The sequence below is a fragment of the Ranitomeya imitator genome, chromosome 2 (assembly GCF_032444005.1).
Source record: "Ranitomeya imitator isolate aRanImi1 chromosome 2, aRanImi1.pri, whole genome shotgun sequence".
NCBI lineage: Eukaryota > Metazoa > Chordata > Amphibia > Anura > Dendrobatidae > Ranitomeya > Ranitomeya imitator.
In genome coordinates this window covers 403,382,420-403,404,109 of record NC_091283.1, presented here as the reverse complement: position 1 = coordinate 403,404,109, position 21,690 = coordinate 403,382,420, and the positions used below count along the sequence as shown (strand labels likewise).

At 45.7% G+C, this 21,690-nt stretch overlaps 1 protein-coding gene across 3 annotated transcripts in view; it reads right to left on the bottom strand.

Moving 5' to 3' along the window:
• Positions 1–1,394: 1,394 nt before the first annotated feature.
• The window catches only part of MYH10 (myosin heavy chain 10), a 97,083-nt gene continuing 76,787 nt past the window's right edge, over positions 1,395–21,690 (bottom strand). For all 3 annotated transcript variants that reach the window (XM_069750654.1, XM_069750655.1, XM_069750656.1), the window contains 19 exons: positions 21,478–21,615; positions 20,693–20,816; positions 20,434–20,605; positions 20,071–20,283; positions 19,471–19,615; positions 19,170–19,376; positions 16,440–16,544; positions 9,590–9,742; positions 9,233–9,481; positions 8,926–9,138; positions 8,628–8,840; positions 8,388–8,549; positions 8,179–8,307; positions 8,006–8,094; positions 7,766–7,889; positions 4,858–5,066; positions 4,660–4,768; positions 4,401–4,573; positions 1,395–2,720 (listed from right to left, as the gene is read on the bottom strand). In XM_069750654.1, coding sequence (XP_069606755.1) covers positions 2,561–2,720; positions 4,401–4,573; positions 4,660–4,768; positions 4,858–5,066; positions 7,766–7,889; positions 8,006–8,094; positions 8,179–8,307; positions 8,388–8,549; positions 8,628–8,840; positions 8,926–9,138; positions 9,233–9,481; positions 9,590–9,742; positions 16,440–16,544; positions 19,170–19,376; positions 19,471–19,615; positions 20,071–20,283; positions 20,434–20,605; positions 20,693–20,816; positions 21,478–21,615 — 3,087 coding nt within the window. In that variant the 3' untranslated portion in view covers positions 1,395–2,560. The remainder of the gene's footprint in view (positions 2,721–4,400; positions 4,574–4,659; positions 4,769–4,857; positions 5,067–7,765; positions 7,890–8,005; positions 8,095–8,178; positions 8,308–8,387; positions 8,550–8,627; positions 8,841–8,925; positions 9,139–9,232; positions 9,482–9,589; positions 9,743–16,439; positions 16,545–19,169; positions 19,377–19,470; positions 19,616–20,070; positions 20,284–20,433; positions 20,606–20,692; positions 20,817–21,477; positions 21,616–21,690) is intronic.

Here is a 21,690-nt window from a genome sequence, read left to right as displayed (position 1 = left end):
GAACTAGAGAGTACAAAGGAGGGCAACAAAATTAATAAAGGGGATGGGAGAACTACAATACCCAGGTAGATTAGCGAAATTAGGATTATTTAGTCTAGAAAAAAGACGACTGAGGGGCGATCTAATAACCATGTATAAGTATATAAGTGGACAATACAAATATCTCGCTGAGGATCTGTTTATACCAAGGAAGGTGACGGGCACAAGGGGGCATTCTTTGCGTCTGAAAGAGAGAAGGTTTTTCCACCAACATAGAAGAGGATTCTTTACTGTTAGGGCAGTGAGAATCTGGAATTGCTTGCCTGAGGAGGTGGTGATGGCGAACTCAGTCGAGGGGTTCAAGAGAGGCCTGGATGTCTTCCTGGAGCAGAACAATATTGTATCATACAATTATTAGGTTCTGTAGAAGGACGTAGATCTGGGGATTTATTATGATGGAATATAGGCTGAACTGGATGGACAAATGTCTTTTTTCAGCCTTACTAACTATGTCACTATGTATTATATCTTTTTACTATTGACGCTGCATAGGCAGCATCAATAGTAAAAACTTAGTCACACAGTGTTAATAGCGGCGGTAACAGAGTGAGTTACCCGCGGCATAACGCGGTCCGTTACCGCTGGCATTAACCCTGTGTGAGCGGTCACTGCGGGAGTATGGAGCGGGCGCCGACTGCAGGGGAGTAGGGAGGGACTAATCGGACTGTGGCCATCGCTGATTGGTCGCGGCAGCCATGACAGGCAGCTGGCGAGACCAATCAGCGACTTGGATACCATGACAGACAGAGGCCGCGACCAATGAATATCCGGGACAGACAGACAATTATATAGTAGATACAACTCCTCCCTTCCATCTGGGTGCTTCTCAAGGACCAAAGCTGCACAATTAAGGCTAAAAGGGGTTGTACATTTTAGAATACCACATGTAATGTAAGAAAACCAGCGCTCTCCTTCCAAATGACATCAGATTATTTGGAAGTCTTAATTCTGGTAAACCCATTTTCTGATGAATGATAAGTAAATTGAGCGAGTCAGCAGAGTAGGATCTGATTTTTAGGATCTTTTTTCATATTTTAGCCGACATTAAAAAAACATGGCTTCTTTAAGGTCTTGAGTGAGAGGAAGGTTTCGTTCAAAGCAAGCCGCCAACAATGAAAATTTAGCGCTAGCAAAATGACAGAGGAAGCTTTCTTTCATGAAGTTCTAATGGAGGCGGAACAGTAAGAGGAAGCTTTCTGCCGCCACAAGCTGCCGGCCAGCCAAAAACAAGACACCATAAGAACATTTCTTATCATACTAGCTATTCTGCCAACAGTGGCGCTGCAGCCCATCACCAACCACCCAATACTACATGTGGACGGTACGTGTTGTTTTCTGAAATCAGAGGAAGCAAATTCTATAATGAATACGTTTATTGTCATACAAAATTCTTTGTCTAGAAATATGGGATATACACGGGGGTGAGGGGGAAAAGGGAGATCCCAGGGGATGGGGAGGTGATTTCGGCAGCTGTTATGTAGAAAAAAAAAATATATATATATAACAAGACAGACATTTTATGCGCACAGATAACCTGTATTAATCCTCATGGGTCAAGGAAGAGGCAAGACAACACCTCCCTCCTTAATCCTGTGGCGTATGAAGCTTTTGATACGAAAAAAAAAAAAAAAAGCCATGATATTTCCAGCACATGTTCTGAGTAATACTGACTTCCGAACTGGACTTCCTAGTGATATAATGCACAGTCATATAATAATCTCATACAATCTGCTGCGAGAAGTGGATATGTATTTTAATATTCGCAATTGACTAAGTGTCTAAGGCACCATTTATGTCATTAAATATTTGTTTTCAGGTTTTTAAAAATTTCAAGTGGGATCTGAACAAAGTGCTAATTGAAATGCATTTTGGATAGAATTTACCCAGTCAACCAACCTCACAGTGTTGGCATGATGCGGAATAGCTGGTGCCGGGAGCGAAAAACGGACAGTCCGTGCCTGATCCAGAATCCTTCAGTTAATGAAAAATGATAAATCTGGTAAATTCACAGTTTAGTCATGAAACTTCTGTTCTGCAGTCCACCACAGACTGGAAAAGAGCGAGACCAGATACAACATGCAAAATGGGGCAGGAATCTCACATCTTCCCTTCACCCCCGTCGTCACCCATGTGGGATATGGACATGTAGTGTAGGCGATTTATTTGTTTATTTTTTATCCACATGATGCTATAAAGAAAAAGAAAGCAAAAAAAGAAAAGTCTTAAAACAGACGCCTTTATAGGAAATGTAGAGTCGGAATAAGTAAATCTTTGATGCCTGCCTTCTGTGTATGGGGGACAAGGAAGGTGGTCTTCACAACAGTTTCGGTAGAAATCGAGAACATTCTGCAGGAAACTGATTCGAAACGGATTTGTGATTTAGCAATAGAGAGACCAATGCTGGAGAGAAGTGCGATACAGACTCCTCCAGACCGGCTAATCCCTTGGTGCAGTTTCATGTCCCTTCATTCTTGCTCCCTAGGCGGCCCAGATTCTGGCAGAGGAATGTTGGGGAGGGAAGTCACTCGGCTGGAGAAGAAGCCGATGTCTCGTTGACATCATTGGTTTTACTCTCCGTATCGTCATCTGAAAGATCCAGGGAAGCGCCTTCTATCTGAAGCTGGCGGCGACCGGAACGACTAGAAGATGTTGTTGAGGAGAAAGACATGGGACCACCCCTCCTGCAACAGAAGACGGTTATTTACGACACTGTCATACCTGCAATATAGATTTCCCTTGTTTTTTTCCCTTGGAAAAACTAAAGATTTTATTTCTTATGCAACTGATTGCTCCTTGTGCACCTTTCTGCCCCCTCAATCAGCACGCTAGGCATTTCCCCTTGTCCAGTACAAGCTGAGCCTGAAATTAATCCACTGCCTTACACGTCCTTACTAGAGGAGCCCAGTGAGGGCGCACACACAATGTCAGCGCATGTGCACCTTCATCCCTCTCTCCTGTCTGCAGTGGCAGCTCGCTGCCTACAGGCAGGGTCGGTGTTTGGGGCAGGCAGACCAGGCAGCTGCCTAGGGACCCCGCTCCTCCAGATGCCCACAGCCAGTGGAGCGCGTCTAATAGCGACACATCATGAGGCCCGTGGGTAAGAAGGTCCCAGTGCCGCCCACCCCGCATCGCACATTCAACTTATTGGCATCATAGATACAGTTGAAAGCAGTGAGAGGAGAGAGCGTCAAATGATGCTCCCTCTCCCATCACTCCCCATCTGCTTCTGACTCAGTGTGTGCCAGCAGTGGAGCTGAGGAGATGCACTGCAGAAGCCAGGGCAGCGAGGAGGAGTGGTAAGGTGTGTGTGTTGCATTATACTCTGTGTGTGTGCGGCTGCATTAGACTGAGGGGGCTGCATTATACTCTGAAGGGGCTGCATTATACTGTGTGTGGGGGGCTGCATTAGACTGAGGGGGCTGCATTATACTCTGAAGGGGCTGCATTAGACTGAAGGAACTGCATTATATTCTGAAGGGGCTGCATTATACTATATGAAGGGGCTACATTATGAGGCGGTCTGCATTATACTGTATCGAAGATTATCTATTCCCATCATTGTTCCTCAGCCGCAGTAAACAGGCCAGGAAACAAGCGTCGAACGACTTCAATATTGTCGATCACGCTCGTTTAATGGCCTGACCTCAGCACATTTAAATACAACAGAAATGTTTCTTTGCGATTGTGAAATATGTTAGCAATTGGGGCCCCACTTTGTCTAAAACCAGCCCAGCCTACAGGAATGGCATGAGAGTGTACACTGAATGTGTGCTCATGTTCGGTGGACTCCTGTCAGTGCAGACATTCAAAGACGGGGATTTAATTCAGGCAGGACTCGTTCTGGGCAACTGGGTGCTGTCAATTAAACTAAAGGGATGCTGATTGAGAGGATGGAATGGTGCACTAAGGAGCCCAAGGCCCCAGCAGAGGGTGCACCGTGGAGGCCCCACCAGAGGGTGCATCGAGGAGCCCTAGGCCCCACCAAAGGGTGCATCGAGGAGTCCTATGCAACACTGAAGGGTTTACCGAGGAGCCATCACTTGCATATAAACTAAAACATTCTGAAATCTATACCGCAGGTCTGATTTTTATAAGACCAAGTTCTCTACAGGTTTGTTAAGTTTAAAATTGGGAGTGACAGACTCCCCATAAGAACACTTAGCTACTTCATCAACTGGGGTCCAACAGCCCCTTATCACATTTTTTAAATACAAATAAGTTTCCTATGAGCCAAAAAGGCGTATTAAATGGGAGAGTTGGGTTGGTTTATACTCTTTATGGTTACCACAACACCTATTTTGCAGTCATGGCCTCATCAATAACAAGGCAGGACAATCCCTTTACTGAGCTCGTTTGCCCACCTGAGCCTGTTCTTCAGGGTGGACACTTCACGGATCAGACCCTCATTGGCCTCCGATGCATCATCCAGCTCCCGCTGTAACTTGCGCCTGGAAGCATTTGCACGAGTGGCTTCCTCTTCCGCTTCTTCCAGCTGCCTCTTCAGTTGTTTCATGCGTACGTTGGCTTTTTCCATCTGTATAAGAATTAGCCAGGGATTTATTTCAGTAGAGCCCTATAGGTTTTAAACCTAATCATTGTGATTCACATCTGGACCCGAACCTGTTCTTTGTACTGGTCCGCATGTCGCCGTTCATCTTCCACTTGCATGAACACTTCCTTTAGCTTCTTCTCTGTCCTGCGCACCAGCTTGTTGGATGCGGCTCGCTCTCTGCAGGGAGAGGCAGAACACAGGTCACCACTTGTTATGGACAAGTCTTTCTTTAGATCGACGCACAACCACCTCACTCGGATACTTACTTGGCCTCCTGTTCCAGCTGCTCCTCCAGCTGTGCAATCTTTGATTCAAGAGTGGCAATAGTGGCTTTAAATTTGGACTTCACAGTTCCCTCCAGCTCCTGGAGTTTGGCTTTCAGCTCCTTGTTTTGACGCTCTAGTTGCTGCCGAGCATTTTCACTCTTTTGGGCTGAGCTACGCTCCCCGGAAAGCTCAGCGTTGAGTGTGTCCACCTAGGGATGGAAATGTTTATAAAAGAATGTAAAGGAAAATACACCAGCTCACCATAGGTTTAATGTGGATGATGGAGCATCTAAGACAGACAGTGGCATAGTCGAGTATTAGCCAATAATGAAGGGGGGATGTTTATCCAGCTCAATCCATTTTTTTTTTTTTTTTTTTTTGGGGGGGGGGGGGGGGGAGGGAAGGGGGCAATAAAAAAAAGTTTTGGTACTCCCCGTAATTTCTCTTTATCAGCCTTTATAGGAATCAAAGAAACTATAGGTTAGTTGCTGCCACCTGGAGGCTGACACCAAGAATGGATCTCAGAAAATATTCAGCGCCCCCCTCAACAGTCTATCTTTGGCAGCTGACACCCAGCTAATCAGTAAAGGTACCGTCACACTAAGCGACGCTGCAGCGATACCGACAACGATCCGGATCGCTGCAGCGTCGCTGTTTGGTCGCTGGAGAGCTGTCACACAGACAGCTCTCCAGCGACCAACGATCCCGAGGTCCCCGGTAACCAGGGTAAACATCGGGTTACTAAGCGCAGGGCCGCGCTTAGTAACCCGATGTTTACCCTGGTTACCATCCTAAAAGTAAAAAAACAACCGCTACATACTTACCTACCGCTGTCTGTCCTCGGCGCTCTGCTTCTCTGGTCTGGCTGTGATCACAGCGGCCGGAAAGCAGAGCGGTGACGTCACTGCTCTGCTTTCCGGCTGCCCGGCGCTCACAGCCAGACCAGAGAAGCAGAGCGCCGAGGACAGACAGCGGTAGGTAAGTATGTAGCGGTTGTTTTTTTTACTTTTTAGGATGGTAACCAGGGTAAACATCGGGTTACTAAGCGCGGCCCTGCGCTTAGTTACCCGATGTTTACCCTGGTTACCAGCGAAGACATCGCTGAATCGGTGTCACACACGCCGATTCAGCGATGTCAGCGGGAGATCCAGCGACCAAATAAAGTTCTGGACTTTCTTCCCCGACCAGCGACAGCACAGCAGGGGCCTGATCGCTGCTGCCTGTCACACTGGACGATATCGCTAGCGAGGACGCTGCAACGTCACGGATCGCTAGCGATATCGTCTAGTGTGACGGTACCTTTAGTTCAATAGCAGTATGTTATAGATATGATTGCAAATCTATAAGAAGTCTCATAATTGACAAAAACCTTGCAATGTATCAAGTTACCTTTACATGACCCCATGCAGCTGACCCCCTCTCCTTTGGAAACAGGGTAAGGAAAATCCTAATGGCTAGCAGATGTGAGGCCAATCTTCCCTTGAATGCACAAGAATGCGGTGAAGGACAAATTTACGACCGGTTAGCAATAAGAGCCCCAGGTATAAAGAAAAGGTAAAATTCTTTGCCTAACTTCTAGAAATTATGAAATTTTTGCAGAAGAGGCAATTTGCATATATAAATTATGAAGTGAGGTTTTATGGACTGCGTCAATATAACCGGAAAGTCATTTTTGAAAATATGATAAGCTAATGCAAAGCATGATTTCACGTCGCCGACAAGATGGATGACAATATATATGCCAAGTCTCCTATTTACGAACAGATAAATTTGTGATAGGAAAGATGATAGTAATATCTCCCACCAGGGAGCTCCAGGGGCAAAGATATCGTAAAATGTTGGTAATCTCAATTTTCTAAGACACACCAAATAGTTTTCAGAAGTCCAGCCCTGTTAGGATTCACCAGCGGGGAGGTATGTGGGTGTAATTTGTGTTAATAAAAAGCCAATACCAATAATGATAGCTTAAGCTGTTCCCTCCTTTCTCTTCTTATAACTTGATGTTTTATTGGACATAATACATATATTTTATGATTAATGCCGATATTGTCCTGTTTATTCTTTTTTTGTCTCCTTGTAATTGAAAATGATATAATCCTTCAATAAAAATTTAAATTTGAAAAAAAGCCAATGCCAACTATGTTCATTGCCAGGAAGTTACTGTACATTGCTGTGTAGGATTTATCCATGTTTCACTGCAGTTCTTCCTCTATAAATCTCTGCCATTTCCCATGACCCAGGTTTAGTAATTTTCTTTGTTATTCCTTTCTATTTTATGTCACTGTAATAATAATAATAATTTTTATTTATATAGCGCCAACATATTCCGCAGCGCTTTACAAATTATAGAGGGGACTTGTACAGACAATAGACATTACAGCATAACAGAAATACAGTTCAAAACAGATACCAGGAGGAATGAGGGCCCTGCTCGCAAGCTTACAAACTATGAGGAAAAGGGGAGACACGAGAGGTGGATGGTGTCTGTATCTGCTGTATTGTTTTTTTACGGGGAGGGTGAAAGGGAGACAACTTTTTCTAAGAAGTATTCTTATTGTCAGCCTCCAGATGGCAGCATATTACCCATCGTTTTTGTGTCCAAAGCCCCCCCGCCCCCCCCGAGCACCCAAGAAAATGTATTTTATCAACATGTTTCTAACACCAGAAGATATGTCTCCTCATCCCTAGAGCTCTACTTGCACTTGCATCCTTTATGCTAGTGTTGGGAATGTTTGCGAGTAATGCTTTGGCCTAGTGCGCAATGAAGACAATAAGATAAGCACAGATATTTACATGGCTGCCAATTAATTCAAATGGTCTTCTATGCAGAACAATGAAGTAGTATCATCAAGTCGTACTATAATCCCCCTGCCATGGCCATAATTTGGGCCCAAGCTTATACTCCCACCTGGAGAGTGGTTTTGCGGAATCGATCATTCAGAAGCTCCATGTTGCTTTGCTCCTCTTCCAGCTCTTCCTCAAGTTGGGCGATTCTAGCTTCCAAACGCCTCTTCTCATCCAGGAGGGCAGACCTGTCAGGGATAAAGACAATTTTATACCCCACGGACACTCAGACCTATAATCACGACCAAGCTCCTTCCCATTCTGAAGGTTAAACATGAAAAAACTGAACGTTAGAACCACTCACTTTCCTGAGGTGCTGTTTGAGATCTCATCGGCCAGCTCATCCCTCTCCTGTTCAGCGTGACGTCTGGATCGCTCAGAAGCCGCGAGTTCCTGTGGACATTAGTAATAACACTGTTGACCCAATAACTAGTGAAGCACATCTGTAATATTGGCCACGTCGTGGTGACAAATTACCTCTTGGAGTTGGAGAATTTCTGCCTCTAGATTCTTCAACTTCTTCTCATTCTCCTTTGACTGAGTGAAGATGTCATCTCGAGAAGCTCTTGCCTCTTCAAGTTCCCGCTGGTAATCCTTCATTTGCCCCTATTGAGATAGAGAAGATAATTAAAGCAACCCTTCGTTTTCTAGCCTGGTGTTCTGTCCATATGACTACGTAACATTACCTGCAGTTTACGCAGCTGTTTAATTGCGTCCTCCCGGCCCTTATTTGCCCCCTCCATTTGTGATTCCAGATCCTTCAAATCCATTTCCAACTTCTTCTTAGCGGCAACAGCCAGAGCTCGCTGCTTGCGTTCATCTTCCAGCTCGGCTTCCATTTCTCTCACCTTAGAGATGTAGAAATACATTCATGTTTATCTGGTCCTGGCAACTACAACTACCAAACCAATCTATATACCACTCACCTGCTTCACCAACATACGTTTCTTCTCTTCATTCTGCTCATCACGCGCCTGGAGGTCTCTTTCGAATTGCGCTTTCATGGCCTGCATGTTCACCTCCAACCTGAGCTTGGCATCTTCTGTGCCCTGAAGCTCATCCTCTAACTCTTCAAGCTGAGTCCTCATCTCCTCCACCTGCTGCTCTAGAGTGCGCTTAGACTTCTCCAACTCATGGACCTGCAAAAGCAAGCGGTGGTGAGATAGCGGCTGTAACCCTGAAATCATACTACAAATATCAATTATGGCTGCCATCCGTGCTCACGTTCTTCCCGACATCATCTTTTGAGCTCATGAGATCCTCCATCTCAGCCCTGAGTTGCTTGTTCAGCCTCTCAAACTCATCTCGAGCCTCCAGTGCTTCTTCAAGGGATCTTGCCAGAGAGAGCGCCTTGGTCTCCTTCTCTCGAGCATCGGCCTCCGCTCTGTCACGTTCTTCGGCACATCGAGCAGAGATGTTTTTCTCTTCAGCGAGGAGCTGCAAGCGGTGACAAAGGATAAAAATGTCATAGTGGTTTAGTAGCCTACAGGGTGAAGGACAGCCATCTACATGGTTGTGACTGAAAACCCACCTGGTCAAACTTCTTCTGCTTCTTCTCCAGGTTGGACACAATCTGCCTCTGGTGATCCAGGTCCACCATCAGGTCATCCAGCTCCTGCTGAAGTCTGTTTTTGGTTTTCTCCAACTTCTCGTAGGCCAGTCCTTTTTCTTCTAAGCGCTGACCCACCAACTCCATATCTTTCATCAGCTTCTTCTTGACCTCTTCCAGGCCTTCTATTGTGCCCACATCGTCTTCCACCTTTTTCTTGGAGTCTGTAAGCTAAGCAAGAAGAAAACAGCCAATTACGAGAACTGCAAAAACAGTAAAAGGGTACAAGACCAGACTACAGTGTGGCCCACTGATGTTGTACAAGAACTGAGGTCCTACCTGTGCCTGGAGGGAGAGGATCTGCTTCTCAAGCGCTTTCCTGGCCTCTTCCTCTTCCTCCTGCTGCTCTTGTAGATTGTTCTTCTCCTCTTCCAGCTGACGGATGCGGCTGCTGAGGTTCAACTTCTGTCGGGTCTCCTCCTGCAGCAGCTCCTACCGGGGGAAGAAAAGGTTAAACAACCTGAAGAGCAACTGATGGACAATTTTTAGTTAGGTTTAACTCTTTACTGACATATACATCCTAGCCGTCACTGTCCCCCCATATGTACAACCCTAACTTTGTGCCGGCCTGACTCTCCAAATGTGACAGTAAGCTAAAACAGGATTTTTGGTTGCTTACCGTAAAATCTGTTTCTCGGAGCCTTCATTGGGGGACACAGGAACCATGGGTGTATGCTGCTGCCACTAGGAGGCTGACACTATGCAAATAAAAAAAGTTAGCTCCTCCTCTGCAGTGTACACCCTACCGACAGGAAGTAGGATATTCAGTTAGTGAGAAAGCAGTAGGAGAAGCAACGTGTAAAAGCGAAAGAATAATAATATAATAATAATAAACTTTATCTACATAGCGCCAACAAATTCCACGGCGCTCCATAGATTAACAGTTTCAAACTCTCAAAGAGTGTTCAAAGAACTCAAAAGTATACAGTAAACAGAGCTGTTCAACTTGGGAGGGTGCTGTGTCCCCCAATGAAGGCTCCGAGAAACAGATTTTACGGTAAGCAACCAAAAATCCTGTTTTCTCTATCGCCTTTCATTGGGGGACACAGGAACCATGGGACGTCCCAAAGCAGTCCCTGGGGTGGGAAAAACATACTTCCATCAGGTCCAAGGACTCACCACTGCCGCCTGCAGGATCCTTCTGCCCAGGCTGGAGTCTGCCGTAGTTCGGCGAAAACATGTGGATGGAAGACCAGGTTGCCGCTTTGCAAAACTGTCGGCGAAAGCCCTGTGACGTACCGCACTGGAAGCGCCGACTGCCCGGGTAGAGTGAGCCTATATCTCAGGAGGGGGCACTCTGTTCTTGACCCGGTAAGCTCCCAAAATTGCCGTTCTAATCGAGCGAGCAATAGTCGCCTTGGAAGCCGGCAGGCCTCTACGCACGCCATCAAGGATGGCGAACAGAGAATCCATCTTTCGGAAAGCGGCCGTGCTAGCCAGGGAGAAACTCACTGCCCTGACGAGGTCCAGCCTGTTCCACTATCGCTCCAGAGGATGATTCGGAGCTGGACAAAGGAAGGTAGAACGATGTCCTCGTTGAGGTGGAACGATGAAAACCACCTCGTGAAATGAAGGAAGGCGGAGGCCTGGGACCACCTTGTCCTTGTGGAAAATCAAGAAAGGAGGTCGGCAAGAAATGGCCGCCAACTCAAAAACGCGGCGGATCGAAGCGATGGACCTGAGAAAAGCCACCTTCCGAGATAGAACTGACAGGGAAAAACTCCCTGAGAGGCTCAAAGGGGAAACCCCTAAGAACAACCAACACAACCTTTAAATACCATGAATCCACAGAGGCCCTGTAAGGAGGGACAGCGTGGGCTACTCCTTGAAGGAAGGTCTTAACCTGTGGCTGAGAAGATAATGTCTTCTTAAAGGGAAGAAGAGCGCAGGAACCTGGCCCTTTAGGGAGAGAGAGTGAAGCCCGAATCCAGTCCTGCCTGAAGGAAAACCAAATGGAAGGCAGGGAAAAGGACATAGGTGAAAAGCGGTTGGGCTCGCATGAACGAAAGTCTTCCGGGTACGATAGTAGAACCTGGAAGACAACGAAGGCTTCCTAGCCTGGATTGTAGTGTGACTCGACCGGGACGAAAGGCCAGACGCTCTTATAACTGTGGAGTCCACAGCCATGCCGTAAACTGAGCGACCGATAATTCGGGTGGCAGATCAGACCCTGGAGGCCAAAGCGTAGACGCCCACGCGGGAGGGTCGCGAGATCTGGAGACGAACCAAAGGAACCTTCCTGTTCCTTCGGGACGCAGAGAGGGCCACGTCCGGAGTCCCCCATCGAAGACAAATCTGATGGAAGACCTCCTGATGCAAGGACCATAACCCTGCCGCGAGACCCTCGCAGCTGCAGAAGTCGGCGGCCCAATTGTCCGTGCCGGGGATATGCACCGTGGATATCACCAGAACCATTGCCTCTGCCCAGAGGAGGATCTTGGATACCTCGGCCAAGGAGCTCCGAGTCCCCCCTTTATGACTGACATATGCCACCTCCATGGCATTGTAGACCCCTGAGAATCCTTCCCTAGTGACGAGGGAAGAGAAAGATGGCCCGAAGCTCGAGGATGTTGATCTGCGGAAGAGACTCCTGCGCCGACCAACGACCCCAAGCAGTCAGATGGCGAAACACAGCGCCCCAGCCAAGCAGGCTGGCGTCCGTCGTCACCACTTGCCAAAGAACTGGAAGGAAGGACATGCCCTGGGAGATGAGAGGTGACGTCAGCCACCAGCTGAGGGACCCTTGACTCGGGAAGAGAGTCGGATAGGACGATCCAGGGACAAGACAGCACTGTCCCACTGTGACAGAATGGCCTGCTAAAGAGGTTGAGAGTGAAATTGGGCAAAGGGGATTGCTTCGAACGTCACTACCATCCTGCCCAGAAACTTCATGGGCGATCAGAAGAAGGGAAGCCGAGGACCCTAAAGCAAGGGTACATCCCGACGAAGGATGGATCTCTTGTCCTCGGGAAGGAAGACTTTGGTCTGACGAGTGTCGAAGAGCATGCCCCGAAAAACGAGGCGCTGGGAAGCAACAAGACAGGATTTCTTCATGTTGACAAGCCACCCGAAGCGGACTAGGGTGTAGAGGACGATGGACAGGCTCTGGTGAGCCTGAGAAAAAGGGGGACGGAGCCTAGAAGAGGATGTCGCCGAGGTACAGAAAAAAATAATAAGCCTCTGACCATCAAGATGGCTATCAGCGCCGCCATGGTCTTCGTGCAAACCCTGGAAGCGGTTGCGAGAACGAACGGCAGGGTGAAGAACTGAAAATGGTCCTGGAGCACCACAAAGCACAGGAATCTGTGATGTCCCGGGAAAATCGAGACATGAAGGTAGGCGTCCTGAATTTCTATGGAACACAAAAGTTCTCGAACCTCCATGGAAGCAATTACTGAACGATGGGAATCCATCCTTAAGAGTCTCAGACAAACTCTCCAGTTCAGCAATTTGAGATCCAGAATGGGACGAAACTTGCCCTTTTTTTTTTTTTTTTTTTCTTATTCTTTTCTTCTTTCAGTACCACAAAAGATTGGAATAGCAACCAGTGAACCGTTCTTTTTCTGGGACGGGAACTATTACTCCGGCTTTGAGGAGAGAAGCGGTGGCTGCGAAGAAAACCCGGAACTAGAACGGGGACTCTTGGGGTCGGGATCCGAAGAAACGATCCCTGAGTTGTGAAACGAACTCTATTTTGTATCCCGAGGATACAACTTCCCTGACCCATGCGTCCTCTGCTGAGGGGATCCAGACATCCCTGAAGAAGGGAAAACCGCCCATCCTGGGAAGTGGGCTGGCGTCTTGCTGTGAGTCATGCCGAGGTGGATCCTCCAGTCCTGCCCTGGAGGATCTACCCTGGGAGGAGCGGGAGCGCCAGGAAGGCGTGTGGTCTAAAGAAAACAGTCTTCTACTCTTGACGTGCCTGTGGCATCTGTTGCTGCGGGGAAAAGGAGTTTGACGCCACGAAGCGACGTAAAGGCAGAAAGGACCGAAATTGCCATCTAGGAGGGGGGCGACGAGGTGTAGACTTGTGCCTCCTGGTAGCGTCCTAATGATTTGGCCCAACTTAGAACCAAAGCGACGTGAACACTGAAAAAGGCAGGCTGGTAAGGGACTTTTTGAAGACAAATCCGCCTGTCAGGCCTTGAGCCAAACGGACTGACGGATGGCAACGGCATTGCTGGACACCTGAGCCGCAAAAGACGCGGCATCCAGGGAAGCGGAGACCAAGTATTCACCCGCATGAGAAAACTGGTTGGCAAGCTCCGCCAGCTGTCCAGGAGGGCCCCGTCCAGAATGCTCCGACGGAGTTGTGTGACCTTTGGATATGGATAATGAAACCCAAGTATAAGCAATGGCCGGGCAAAAATAGACGCAGCCGATTCGAAAGCTGAGCTCGCAAAGGATTCTATGACTCTATAGTTAGATTCTTTCAGAGATGCTCCGCCAGATAGCGGGAGGACCGTGTTGGAGGACAGAGTCCAATAAGCGGTGAGCTCCAGAGAAAAGGGATATAAAAAACGCCAAGGCGCTTTCCTCTCTGAAAGCGGCTGGTCGGATTCTCTTTTTCTCTCGTCAGGGCCTTCTTGAATTCAGGGTGAGAAGCGAAGACCTTGGAAGGTGGCTTCGACCGTCTAAACGAAACCGCCTGATCCGCGCGTTCCGTAGAGGGATCTTTGATGCCACGGGTCTGGTTGATTGCTCCAATGAGGCTCTGAACCATATCCCTGTTAGCGATTTGGTCAGAATGCAGCTCCAAAACGTCCCTCTGAAGGTGCGTCCGAAAACGCCTCGCCTGACTCGGGAGAGGATCGGGAAGAAGCTGACCGCTGAAATGGGCCGTGAGGCGAGATGGAACGGGAAGAGGAGTCGCAATGGCGCTCCGGTCTGGACCTCTTTAAGGCCTATCCTGGTAGGCTCAGACGGGGCTACTTGTGACCCGCTGGCTACTGCGGAGGTCTGCCAGGACAATCTATCCAGAACGGACACCGGGGTCTGGGATACCCTGGTGAGATCCGCCACAGATTGAGACAGAGCGGAAGCCCACACTGGGATAGGGTCCTCACTCTCTCGGGGCAGAGGGGGGGGGGAGCCCAGAACGATGTGGGATCGCTGCAGTCCTGACAGGTGGGAGAGGACTGACCTAAGGGGAAACTGCCCTTACAGGAGAGCACAAAAGGTGCCTGACTAAAGCAGAGGAAGGATATTGGTCTGCAGTGCAGAGCTACTCACGGAAGATGTCCTGTGGATAGCTTCGGCTGTAGGAGGAGGTCGGCAGGGAAGGCAGGTCCTGTAAGAAATCACCGCTGGGTCCACACGCCGGGAGTGGTGTAAGGCCCCGCACTCTGAAGTCCGCAGCATGAGCCAAGAAGCGCCGAAAGCAGCCGGCGCTGAAGCTGCATGATTGAGAGTACAAAGATGGCGCCGGCCGCAGTCTGTGCTGAGGCCAAGAGGAGTGGGCGGGGCTAAGCGCCGGAGAGGAGAGAGGGGAAGACGCGGGAGAAAAGCCCGCCGGAAAGAGGACGGGGGCGGAGCCATAACGCCGCGCTAGGCCCCGACCGAAGCCGGGGCCTAAATTAGCTCCCGGTGGCCGTCGGGAATGGAAGCCGCGGCGTGGAGGCCCCGCAAGGCTAGCCCACCCGACGGAGAGAGCGGGGGCTAGAGTCACTGCGGCGCGGTCTGTGCCTAGGCCAGGGAGTGGCTGGGGCAAAGCGCCGGAGAGAAGGGGGAAAACGCGGGAGAAAGACCCGCCGGAAAGAGGATGGGGGCGGGGCCGAAACGCCGCACTAGGCCCCGACAGAAGCCGGGGCCTAAATTAGCCCCCGGTGGCCGGCAGAAAAGGTCCAGGCCCCGACCGAAGCCGGGCCTGGATTAGAGCCTGGTGACCGCTGTGGGGGAGAGACGCCGTGGAAACCTTACAAGGCCCCGGCGCTACCGCCGCAATGAACCCCTTCTCTGGTGGACCCATGTGCCGCACAAGGGAAGCTGAAGAGAGATCCAGGGTGAGGTAAGAGCCCTGGACCCCAAACTGTGGGACACAGTGACTTCCCCATAAAACAACCCCTGAGCCCCACTCTTAGATTGCTAGACAGGGGAGAAAATACTCACCTTTCTTCATCTGTATACTTACCCTTGAATGATCTGGGATGGTATGGGGAAAATACTCACCTCAAACCTCCCACGCCAGTACTAACCTGAAGAGGAATGAGACGTCCAGGAGCTGATGGACGTCCTCGTCTCCGCAACCGACAGGCTCTGGTGGGCGAGTGGGTGGGGGACGGAGCCAGGACCGGACTTCTGAGCACGCTTGTGTGCTAGGATCTTGGTCCTGGAGAGGGATCTATGAGGATACGGGGTGGCAGTACACGCCGTACTCATAGTCCGTATTGTGGGACTACAGGTGTGACTGTTCACCCTGTATCCCTCGGGAAAACCTGAAAAGAAAATGACGTACATTGAGGTAGATAAGGGTCTAATGAAAGACCCGTGTCCACCTCCTACTGACACTAAGCTAAACTGAATATCCTACTTCCTGTCGGTAGGGTGTACACTGCAGAGGAGGAGCTAACTTTTTTTATTTGCATAGTGTCAGCCTCCTAGTGGCAGCAGCATACACCCATGGTTCCTGTGTCCCCCAATGAAAGGCGATAGAGAAATAAAGAGCTCACGGTGTTTAGGTCCTGGAAGCCGAATCTGCGGAGCTTCCCTCCTGTATATGGGCCATTGCCATAGAAACCCGCGATGTCATTGTGACATCACGGCCTTCCAAATGTGACATGAAGGAGAGTGGCAGGGTGAGAGGACATAATCTGTGTCATCCTTAAATCCTCTGCATGCAGATCACTGATAATATTACTATAAAGTGTATATATTATTGAAAAAAATAAAAAGATATATAATTACTAAAAATACATATTTTTTACATTTTGCTATTTTTCTTCTATAAGAATAAGTTATTTGTTTTGGTAAAAAAATTAATAAAAAAAAAAATCACAGCTACGTAAAAAGAAAAAAAAAGTAATAAAGCAAACAAAAACAATTTCTGTCATAAAAGGTGGAACTTTTCTGTGGCCATTTAAGCATCTGAAAGACCAGAGATTCACATTATTGTTAATTTCCATATTCCTACCTGTGTGTCCTGCAGCTGTGACTCCAGGCCGGCAACATCCTTCACCAGCTTAATACCCTTCTTCTCAGCTTCTTCCAGCAAACTAGAAACATTCTCCAACTCATTCTAAAATAAAAATAATGTCAAAATTATTACTGCTTACATCATTACAGCAGTTATATTCTGGTACATAGGGGGCAGTATTATAGTAGTTATATTCTTGTACATAGGGGCAGTATTATAGTAGTTATATTCTTGTACATAGGGGTAGTATTATAGTAGTTATATTCTTGTACATAGGAGCAGAATTATAGTAGTAATATTCTTGTACATAGAAGCAGTATTATAGTAGTTATATTCTTGTACATAGGGGCAGTATTATAGTAGTTATATTCTTGTACATAGAGTGCAGTATTATAGTAGTTATATTCTTGTACATAGAGGGCAGTATTATAGTAGTTATATTCTTGTACATAGGGGCAGAATTATAGTAGTTATATTCTTGTACATAGGAGCAGAATTATAGTAGTAATATTCTTGTACATAGGGGGCAGTATTATAGTAGTTATATTCTTGTACATAGAAGCAGTATTATAGTAGTTATATTCTTGTACATAGAAGCAGTATTATAGTAGTTATATTCTTGTACATAGGAGCAGTATTATAGTAGTTATATGTTTCTAAATAGGAGCAGTATTATAGTAGTTATATTCTTGTACATAGGGGCAGTATTATAGTAGTTACATTCTTGTACATAGAAGCAGTATTATAGTAGTTATATTCTTGTACATAGGAGCAGTATTATAGTAGTTATATGTTTCTAAATAGGAGCAGTATTATAGTAGTTATATTCTTGTACATAGGAGCAGTATTATAGTAGTTATATTCTTGTACATAGAAGCAGTATTATAGTAGTTATATTCTTGTACATAGGAGCAGTATTATAGTAGTTATATGTTTCTAAATAGGAGCAGTATTATAGTAGTTATATTCTTGTACATAGGAGCAGTATTATAGTAGTTATATTCTTGTACATAGAAGCAGTATTATAGTAGTTATATTCTTGTACATAGGAGCAGTATTATAGTAGTTATATGTTTCTAAATAGGAGCAGTATTATAGTAGTTATATTCTTGTACATAGGAGCAGTATTATAGTAGTTATATTCTTGTACATAGGAGCAGTATTATAGTAGTTATATTCTTGTACATAGAAGCAGTATTATAGTAGTTATATTCTTGTACATAGGAGCAGTATTATAGTAGTTATATGTTTCTAAATAGGAGCAGTATTATAGTAGTTATATTCTTGTACATAGGAGCAGTATTATAGTAGTTATATTCTTGTACATAGAAGCAGTATTATAGTAGTTATATTCTTGTACATAGGAGCAGTATTATAGTAGTTATATGTTTCTAAATAGGAGCAGTATTATAGTAGTTATATTCTTATTCATAGGGCAGTATTATAGAAGTTATATTCTTGTACATAGGAGCAGTATTATAGTAGTTATATGTTTCTAAATAGGAGCAGTATTATAGTAGTTATATTCTTGTACATAGGGGCAGTATTATAGTAGTTACATTCTTGTACATAGGGAACAGTATTATAGTAGTTATATTCTTGTACATAGGGACAGTATTATAGTAGTTACATTCTTGTACATAGGGAACAGTATTATAGTAGTTATATTCTTGTACATAGAAGCAGTATTATAGAAGTTATATTCTTGTACATAGGGGCAGTATTATAGTAGTTACATTCTTGTACATAGGGAACAGTATTAGTTATATTCTTGTACATAGAAGCAGTATTATAGTAGTTATATTCCTATACATAGGGCAGTATTATAGAAGTTATATTCTTGTACATAGGAGCAGTATTATAGTAGTTACATTCTTGTACATATGGAACAGTATTATAGTAGTTATATTCTTGTACATAGGGGCAGTATTATAGTAGTTATATTCTTGTACATAGGGGCAGTATTATAGTAGTTATATTCTTGTACATAGGGGCAGTATTATAGAAGTTATATTCTTGTACATAGGAGCAGTATTATAGTAGTTATATGTTTCTAAATAGGAGCAGTATTATAGAAGTTATATTCTTGTACATAGGAGCAGTATTATAGTAGTTATATGTTTCTAAATAGGAGCAGTATTATAGTAGTTATATTCTTGTACATAGGGGCAGTATTATAGTAGTTACATTCTTGTACATAGGGAACAGTATTAGTTATATTCTTGTACATAGAAGCAGTATTATAGTAGTTATATTCCTATACATAGGGCAGTATTATAGAAGTTATATTCTTGTACATAGGAGCAGTATTATAGTAGTTACATTCTTGTACATAGGGAACAGTATTATAGTAGTTATATTCTTGTACATAGGGGCAGTATTATAGTAGTTATATTCTTGTACATAGGGGCAGTATTAGAGTAGTTATATTCTTGTACATAGGGGCAGTATTATAGTAGTTATATTCTTGTACATAGGAGCAGTATTATAGTAGTTACATTCTTGTACATAGGGAACAGTATTATAGTAGTTATATTCTTGTACATAGGTACAGTATTATAGTAGTTATATTCTTGTACATAGGGAACAGTATTATAGTAGTTATATTCTTGTACATAGAAGCAGTATTATAGTAGTTATATTCTTGTACATATGGGACAGTATTACAGATTTTTATACTTTTCTCCACTGAACAGATGTTTACATCCTATAAGCTGGAGACAGTACCTGGAGCTTACTGGTCTTATCTCCCAGTTCTGCCCGCAGCCTATCCCCTTCTAACACTTTGGCATGCATCTCCTGCACTTGCGCCTCCAGCTTTTTTCTCTTGTGTTCGGACTCTGCTTTCTGCTGCTGCAGGACCTTCACTTCTCCAGCCATCTCCTTGTTATCAGACTCCAGGCTCTGCTTGTTCTTCTCTAGATTCACCTTAAACTGTGGTAAATGACAAGGCAAGTACAACAATGTAGATTCCACATTCACAAGGTACATAGAAGACATTGCTCGGCCGGTGGCCACCTCCTCTTACCCTCTTAGCTTGCTCCAGTTGCTCAGACAGCTCCTCCAGGGCGGTGGCCTGCCGCTGCCTCATCTCTTGGATTTGGGCTTCATGGTTCTTGGTCTCCTCGTCGATGCTTTTCTTCAGTTCGGCCACTTCTTGCTCTCGTTTGGTCCTACAAGTGAAACATTTTATTTTAAGTGACTGATCTGCGGTTGAAAAACAAAGGATTGCGGCAATTACGTGGGCCCTTCATTTAGTTAATTGGCAGGGGCCCCAAAGGTTAGACCCTGATTACTGATCAAACATTAACCACGCAGATGTTTGTTAATCATCGTAAAAGCTCCAAAAAAAACCTTTAAAAGTTGTCTATTTTTTAACTTTTGCACATATTAAACCTTGATCATTTTTATAATGAAGTTTTCCAAGATCTCGAACACGCTTTATATTGCCCCTCTGTCTTTTAAAGATCTCTGCTTGCTGTTGGAAAATGGAGCAGAGCAGAAACACCAGCACTGACATGTCCATCAGACACAGGTGCAGGGCTTGTTACACTTCCGTCACGAGCCGCACGGTCCTATATAATACCGCTGACACCTCAGACAACGCCCGCATGCCCAGTGATGCTACCTCAGCTCCTGCTGGGCGGCCGTGGTGTCCAGAGTGTCCTCCAGCTCGGTTTTCAGGGCCTCCAGCTCCTCACTTAGGTCTCTCTTCTGTTTCTCAGCCTTGTTTCGGGAAGCCTTTTCTGACTCCAGGTCTTCCTGCAGTTCGGCGATCTGCGCCTGCAACTCCCGCACCAGCTTCAGAGCGTTGTTCTTCTGAACCACTTCATCATCGCCTCTGACCAGAGAACAAGTGAAATAAGAGAATTAGGAATCACATCCATGGAGAAGAGATTAAGACCTTAGTATGACAAAGGAGTATATAGTAGGGTATTCTCCGGGTTGTGCACTATAGTGCGGTATAGTGTATAGTCATCACTTATATCACCTTGCTAGCGCAGCCTGCAGCTCCTCCTCTTTTTTGGCCAGCTGCAGCTTAAGTTCTTCAATCTGTGCCTGGAGCTCAGCTATTTGGTCCTGTAGGTCGGTGGTCTCGCCATCGAGCTTTCGTTTTGCCTTTTCCAGCTCCTGACGGGTCTTTTCTTCCTTTTTCAACCTCTCTAAAGAAACAAAGCGGACAGGACGGTACATAAAAATGGAGAAGGATTCTAAGACATGACGGTTCTATGAATCGGACAACATGGTACCTTCCAGGTCAGTGATCATCATCTCCTGCTTGTTCTTCAGCTTGGCCAGGTTCTTGGCTTTCTCCTCCTCCTCTGCAAGCTGCGCTGTGCATTCTGCAATCCTCTCGTCCATTGACTTTTTTTCCTGGATTTAAAAAAAAAAAAAAAAAAAAAAAAAACCTTCATCATTTTCCTATGCTTATCTAGCCCTGATCTTGAGTAACATGATGTATTATACTCTGTTCACATCAAAAGCTGCATCCAGAACTCTGCTGACATCCACTTTCACACCCTCTGTAGTGTCCACCCTCTGTAGTGTCCTCCAATGTAAGCTAAACACCGCAAGATTGTGACTGCAGATGTGGATATTAACTAGCTGAACTTTTTAATAACTAACCAATTTTGGTGTAAAAAAAAAAAGAAAGAAAAAGAAAAAGTGTTTATTTTTTCCCATAGTAGTATATTGGGAACATAATTAAAGGATTAGTATTTTTTGATAACATTTAACTTTACCATAATTTTAATTTTTTGCCCCTCTAGAAGCTGCTGCAGTCTCGATTGTCTGTTCAGTTAAATACCTTAGAAGCTATGATTACTATTAACCGCATTTTCTCAGGGGTTAAAATGCCAGGATCAGAGTCGCCTCCAATCCCTGCAGTGAGACAGTGCGCACAACATCAGAGCTCCGAAATTGTACGGTGCTGTTCCTTAAGATCAGTATAATAAAAATAAAATAGCTTTGGGTTCTCCCCAAACACATACAATTACAGAGTCTGAGCAATGACCCCTCCGTGTGATGCCCCCACCTTTATAAACTTGGAGTTCTGATCTTCCAGCAGCAGAATATCCTCCTCCATCTTCTTAATTTTGGCTTCTGCTGTCACTTTCTCCAGCTGTAGCTTCTGTCGAGCCGCTTCCTCCTCATCCAACTGTTCCTCTAGATCCTGTAACAGGGAAACAAGTAGTGCCCAAATTACTGGTGTGCCCCCGAATCCTAAGTGTGAGAAGCTAATGGGCAG